At 41.2% G+C, this 6823-nt stretch overlaps 2 protein-coding genes across 2 annotated transcripts; both read left to right on the forward strand.

Moving 5' to 3' along the window:
• The first annotated feature begins 692 nt into the window (after positions 1–692).
• On the forward strand, positions 693–2738 carry SARC_10530 (hypothetical protein). Its single transcript, XM_014295424.1, has 4 exons — positions 693–827; positions 1066–1182; positions 1611–1710; positions 2133–2738. Exons 1-4 carry the CDS (start codon positions 774–776, stop codon positions 2345–2347), a joined length of 486 nt encoding a protein of 161 aa, XP_014150899.1. The 5' UTR covers positions 693–773; the 3' UTR covers positions 2348–2738.
• A 3170-nt stretch (positions 2739–5908) lies between these two features.
• SARC_10531 (hypothetical protein) lies at positions 5909–6536 on the forward strand. The gene has a single exon (XM_014295425.1). The coding sequence runs from the start codon at positions 6198–6200 to the stop codon at positions 6471–6473; it is 276 nt and encodes a 91-aa protein (XP_014150900.1). The 5' UTR covers positions 5909–6197; the 3' UTR covers positions 6474–6536.
• Positions 6537–6823: the final 287 nt, after the last annotated feature.

Consider the following 6823-nt stretch of genomic DNA (forward strand, 5'->3'; position numbering starts at 1 on the left):
TATGTATTTACATGTGTATATATGTATATATTTTGTGTGTATATATGTGTATATGTGTATCTATATCATGTATATACATGTGTATATTTGTATATATATAGTGTATTTATATATATAAATATATACATATATGTATATATATATATATATATATAAATAATATGTATATATAGTGGTGCATGTATGGGCATAAATGTATAATGTATACCACACGGCCCGTTTCGGTGGGTGAGCCCTTGGGTGTTTCTGTGCATATGTTCAGCCACTGACACACATGAATGCAACCACAGTCACGCGTATATCTAATGCGTGTACCATTCGCATGTGTATATGCTCGTATGTCTTTAATCCTGTCTGCAGAATGCTGCATGCCTCCCCCAGTGCTGTTTTAGGGTTTAGGGCTTGTCCATCTGCTTACACCGGGTGCACACAATCGCAATGCGTCCTGGTGCAATCGATTCCACACTCTCCGGTCATATGTGTCCTTATATGTATATATGCACGTACACATACCTGCACATCTTATTCATCACATACATGTATGTACGTCTAACCACATGTATTCGTGAAACGCTTCGTATCAGCTAGTGTGTCTGGTATGGCTGCTATATTCCTTGGTACGTATGTAAACTGCCTTTATACATATATATATATATATATATATATATACTGATGCCCTCACTTCTGGGTCTGTGTAGGCTGAGCCGTATTGGAAGGAGTTTGAGTTCTACACGGGAGATGCTGAGCTGGATGACCAGACACGGCAGCTGGCGATGCAAGTGGTGGACTACGCGCACACAGCGCATGCCTTCGACGAAACGGTCATGGTGAGTAGACAAGTGTGTTTAAATGTACTGCAACCCCAACTTCAAGTGTGTCTGTTGTATATAAGTACTCCTTAACCCTGACTTCAAGTGTGTCTGTTGTATTTAAGTATTCCTTAACCCCGACATCAAGTGTGTATGTTGTATATATGTATTCCTAAACCCCGAGGTCAAAGAACCCACACACCAACGGCGAGTACGTGTATTTTACCTGAAATCCGCTTCTCTTGTCCTGGTGCAGTTTGGGGGCAATGCCTTTGAGATGGATAATCTGAAAGTGGAGTTCAGGGACAAGTTCCACAACGTCAGCCGCATCATGGACTGTGTGGAGTGCGCCAAATGCCGAATGTGGGGCAAGGTATGGACGCATGTAGCAGTTGCAAAGAGAGATGCTTGGTAGGCAGACACTCCCGCTGTATGTACTAGACTTAGGGTTGTTGGGTTTTAGTTTAATAAGCGTATGGCATTGTCAAGTACTACATGGAACCTGCTCAATCTGTCACTACGCGTCGTTGCTGCTGTGCTTGCGCGATGTGTGTTTGCCGTATGTTGCCATAGCAACAGAGCTCTCATTGTCACACCAGGCTATGCACTAACAAGTCAAGCGTAGCTCAGTCCATCCTCACCCACACCCGCCCGGACCTGTCACCGCATGCCTCGACATCTTAGGGTTTTAGGGTTTTCAGTCAGCCCAATGTCACGTGTTTGGGTGCCACGTGCAGTGTCCTGCGTGTCTCCCCTCATTGCCCACACTCTCCTCCAACTGCCCTATGCGCACCCGTGCAGCTGCAAATAGAAGGGCTGGCCACGGCCATCAAGATCCTCTTCACCAACACCTACACCTCCGACGAGATAGAGCCAGAGACTTGTCCAGCCGAACAGACAGGTACCGTTACTCGCATGCACGTGTGTTGTGAGGGTTAGGGGTTACTCCCATGCACGTGTTGTGTGAGGGTTAGGAGTAGTTGTTCGGGGCAGGGGTTGTGACTTTGCGAGTCGATTATTTGGGTGCAATGGTTGTCCTTGTGAGCAAGTTTTTGGTGCAGGGCTAGTTTGTTCGTATTTGTTTCTAACACCGCATGCGTGTGTGTGTGTGTGTGTATCTGTGTTTGTGTCTGTATCAGTGTGTGTGTGTGAGTGTGTGTGTGTATGTATGTATGTGTGTGTGTGTGTATGTATGTATGTGTGTGTGTGTGTGTGTGTGTGCATGCCTAGTTACCTATGCTCGTGTCTATGTACCTGTCGATGCCTTAAGCTGATCTCACTGTGTTCTCTCACTCTCACCGCACCCATGCAACGTTTCCACAGGCTCGTCAAGCGCGTTCTCCAAGAATCTCAAACTGCGCCGCAACGAAGTAGTGAGTCTGTTCCAAACACTGGAACACTTCTCGTACAGCATCAATCAATTAGAGGGACTACGCAACATGTACATACCCGACCCCAAAACAAGAGAGCAGAGTAAACCCCCTCCGGACTTTGCCAAACCGGCATTCGCCATCGACGGTACAAAGGGAACCCTTTGATGCCTGTCTGAGTATATGTAGTGACGGTGCCAAGCGGTCCATGACCCGTCTGGGGCTGGGCAGGACAGGGCCAGAAATAGGACAGGACAGGACAGGACCATGGCTGGCAACGGGTGCAGAGTACACCTGAGGGCTGTGAGTTGCGCTGCAGCACACCCTTCTTGTTTGCCATGGGAATACGCCTGTAATGTGTGAGTGTAGGTACTTAAACACTTACCATGACCCCGATCGGTGGGATTTAGGACACAAATACCGCACCACACGAAAGAGGGCGGGATACAAAGAGGCGACAGGCGTTGTATTGTAACCCTAAAACTCTAAGACCCTATCTGAGGTCGTATGTAGCTACAATAAAATAGAATCGATACGAACACACCACTGCCAATTGGAGAGTTCAGTACTAACCACCTGCCCCAACTCTTTAGGGGCGACACAAAAGTGGTATTGTCTGTGGTGGGGGAACAGTGACCTGTCCGTGAGGGGCCCGACCCCCTGCCTAAGTTTAGACCTGGCATCTCTTTAATATGTAGATAAGTATTTCAAAACGTTGAGTTCTACGCAGGCCTAGAATTAGCCCTGGTATCTCTGCTGTCTAGATAAGTGTGTAACCATGCAACTGTGCAATGTAAACCATCCGTTTTGATCCCTCCGTACAAGTCTGTGTAGATTGAAGGTACAACGCGCACCAGACTTCCCGAGACTGTGTGATATGTATGCTCTCTGCACTTCAATAGGCCGAGCCTTTGTGTTGAGCGAGCGTTGAGCATGTCTGTAGTCTCCTTTGGTTCAAACCTCTACTGGCCCACTTAGTAGCAATAGGTGGGCTACACAGGTCTATGGCCTGAACCAGGTTTTATAAGCCTCGTCTCGGCGTTTATAACGTGCAAAACGATTGATATTGTCGGAGGGGTTATCGATGTACACAGTTCGCGTATTCTCAAAGGGTCTCACGATTGCCGATTTGTATCATTCACCGGTGTTTTGATTGACGCTGTGGGATAAGCCGAGTCACTGTCGCTGCATTTGACGGAAAGTACTAATAAACTATGTTAGGTAAAAGTAAACATATTGAAACAGACATTGAGGTAAACGTGTAAATAATCTATACTACTAGTAAATATAAAATCAAACTTCAAGGTAGAAGTATAATGAACAATATTGGGTAAAAGTAAATATATTTAAACAAGCTATGAGATGAAAGTATAAATAAATTATGCTATGTAAAAGTAAATATAGACAAACTAAAAGATAAAAGTACAAATATTAACTATATCAGATAAAGTAAATATAAAGAGGTAAAAATATAAAAACACTATAAAATATAAACAAACCACGAGGTAAAAGTATAAATAAACTATATCAGATAAAAGTAAATACAAACAAACTATGAGATAAAGGTATAAAACCACTATATGAGGTAAATGTAAAATTAAACAAACTATAAGATAAAAGTATAAAAACACTATATCAGATAACAGTAAATATAAACAAACTATGAGATAAAAGTATAAAAACACTATATCAGGTAAAAGTATATACAAACAAACTATGAGATAAAAGTATAAAAACACTATATCAAGTAGAAGTAGATATACATAGACTATGAGATAAAAGTATAAAAACACTACATCAGGTAAAAGTAGATTTAAACAAACTTGATGAGATATAAGTAAAATAAGCCATATCAGATGGAAGTAAATATAAACAAACCATAAGTTAAAAGCCAAATAAACCATATCAAATAAAATTGAATAAAAACAACCCATGAGGTAAAAGTTAAATAAACCATATCAGATAAAAGTAAATATAAACAACCCATGAGGTAATAGTATAAAAACACTATGTCAGGTAAAAGTATGTATAAACAACCCATGAGGTAAAAGTGCAATAAACCACAACTAATAAAAGTAAATATAAACCAACCACAAGGTAAAAATATAAAAACACTAAATGGCCAACCAACAGTTCATCAATAAAACACAAAGTGCCGGTAATAGTTTAGGGACTCCTCCCATAAGAACATCAGACACATCCAGACTGTAGAGAGGGGACTCGACTGTGAATACTTTCCGACGTGACAGGGAGACCCGCGACATGAATACTTTTAGCCTATACAAAGAGAAGCATTGCGATTTTACAATGAATATGTGCCGAGTTTTACTTTTGCCAATGTTGACAGAGTAGATTCGCAAGAAAGGCAGTTAAAACAAGTTTACACATACTGTTAATACCACGGGTACTATAAATTCCTCGGCTTATTTCACGTGGATAGTGACGTGGTTTGTTCTCTATAATAAACTTTGGTTTACAATGGGATTGGCTTTCTATAACATTATGGTCGTAAAAATAGAACGAAAGAAACGTTTTGTAAAGGCTTAGTCACATCAAGCTCAAGTGATACCTCCCGGAAGTCGCCAACATATCTTCTGCCTTTTGGAACTACTTGTGCTGATTTGTGTATGTTCAAAGTGTCCAATGTGTGCTATTGATAGTTGTTGGATAAGCAGGGATGTATCTATTGATAGCTTTATGTGAATGTTTAACAGCCAATACTTGCTAGTGAAATCAACAGCTCGGTCCGATAGCAAACTGTGACAGTAGTCAACACTGAAACCTTCCCAAGCGCCTATGTGTAGTGCGCACTAAGCAAACTCGGGGTCGTTGTGTGCTATTCACGTACACCGCAAAAGTTAATACAATAGTGTTACACCCATAAGAATTACATGAACATGTTAATACAATAGCGTTACACCCATCAGCATTACATGAACATCACACCCCAAAAGTTAATACAATATCGTTACGCCCATAAGAATTACATTAACATCACACCCCAAAAGTTCATATAATAGCGTTACACCCATAGGCAATACATGAACATCACACCTTAAACGTTAATACAATAGCGTTACGCCCATAAGCATTACATGGAACTTCAAACTGATTATATTGCGTGTGACTGCCTCGAGTGCTCACTGCTCGGGCCTCAGTGCCGACTGGCAAAGATTTATTTCTCTTGAAAAAAGGTATAGTATTTACATTTATTTCTAAAAATACATATTTATCTATGTATCTATATAATATTTATTTTTATAAAACATTACTACATAGACAGTTAGACACACTCTATCATTTTTAGATCGCCATAGATATACTCTTTATTGATTTAGCTATTTTTTTTTCACCACTCCCAGAGTCACAAGTCACAAGTCACAACTTCAAAAGTCAACTCACAGTGATGAGTCACCCACTGACACTGTCACACAAACAGTGACAAGTTGACAACACTTGTCAGTCTGTCAGACTGTCAGTCTGTCACACAACAAGACTCTCAAGAGCCAAGAGGCCAAGGTCAAGGCGCCAAAGCTTTCGTTCTTTTATTCATAAAATAATTCTTTGGGTCGAGGACTCGAGTCTCCAGAGGGTCGACGGTCGACTGTTGAGAACAGTCTGAGACTTCTTGAAGGACTCGAGCCTTTGAGGCGTTGACCACCCCCTGAGCAGTGAGCATACATTTAAAGTTTTAAACTGCAGAGATTCTAGCGTAAGGGTATGTGCATACGTAAATACGGTACACATATACTAGTTCGAACAAATGCACACTTCAATTCAATCCGTCTCCAGTGCGGCGTCGAAACTGATTGCGAAGTGGGTGAACTCTCCAACTTCGCACCCTACACCTTTATTGTATTAGCGTCACTCCATCCGGTATACCTTTTACAATAGGATACTCATTGACTCATTCCCCTGTAGTAGACCCTTTTATACTGTACCTTTATACTCTCAAAGCGCACGTACGCGTTTCCTCGCATACTTTTGATAGGCTTAGTGCAGGCCTTAACACTCCACCATGACCGTGACACAAACCCCAACAAAGCAAGATGTCATGCGTGATCTAGAACATAATACTTCTAAGGAGGGGTTGGAGATAGATGACGTGCTTTTAGACTATATTGCTGACATACTCTTGGAAGAAAGTATGCACACGGGAGCAGTGACCTGTGCGGCTGACTTAAGTTCTGTCATTGGTGAACTGGTCGCCGAAGAGGAGGCTGACGCACTCAACAACGCTATATACGAAGGGTTGACTGCCAGTTTCTGGGTATGGGTTTTAACTTCAGTATGAGTACTCCTAATGTTAAATCGCAGATAGTTTACTGGTGTATAGTAGTGTACAATAAACTTGCAGTCTACGAGTACTTTAATATTAAATCGTATATAGGTTAGTGATGTATAATAATCTATAATAAATTTCAGTCTACGAGTGTCCTTGACCTAATTCATACGTACCGAACCTAAGACGTTCACTATGTCTATTGAGCATGTCGATAATTTACTATATGTCACTAATTATATTCAATGTAGCAATACACGTATTCGTCTTGATGTGATCAGATCAGAATAGGGGAATCACAATAAAGATGTATGAATATATTCATATGTGAATGAACGATCACGAATTAAATGAGAATATAC

This window comes from Sphaeroforma arctica, assembly GCF_001186125.1.
Source record: "Sphaeroforma arctica JP610 unplaced genomic scaffold supercont1.1285, whole genome shotgun sequence".
Classification (NCBI taxonomy): Eukaryota; class Ichthyosporea; order Ichthyophonida; genus Sphaeroforma; species Sphaeroforma arctica.

What these genes read in the sequence shown, in the direction of transcription:
- SARC_10530 (XM_014295424.1), top strand. Translation starts at nt 774, where the DNA reads ATGCAAGTGGTGGACTACGCGCACACAGCGCATGCCTTCGACGAAACG. An exon ending in CCTTCGACGAAACGGTCATG is followed by an intron (nt 828 to 1,065) that starts GTGAGTAGACAA and finishes GTCCTGGTGCAG; the next exon opens with TTTGGGGGCAATGCCTTTGA. An exon ending in AATGCCGAATGTGGGGCAAG is followed by an intron (nt 1,183 to 1,610) that starts GTATGGACGCAT and finishes GCACCCGTGCAG; the next exon opens with CTGCAAATAGAAGGGCTGGC.
- SARC_10531 (XM_014295425.1), top strand. Translation starts at nt 6,198, where the DNA reads ATGACCGTGACACAAACCCCAACAAAGCAAGATGTCATGCGTGATCTA.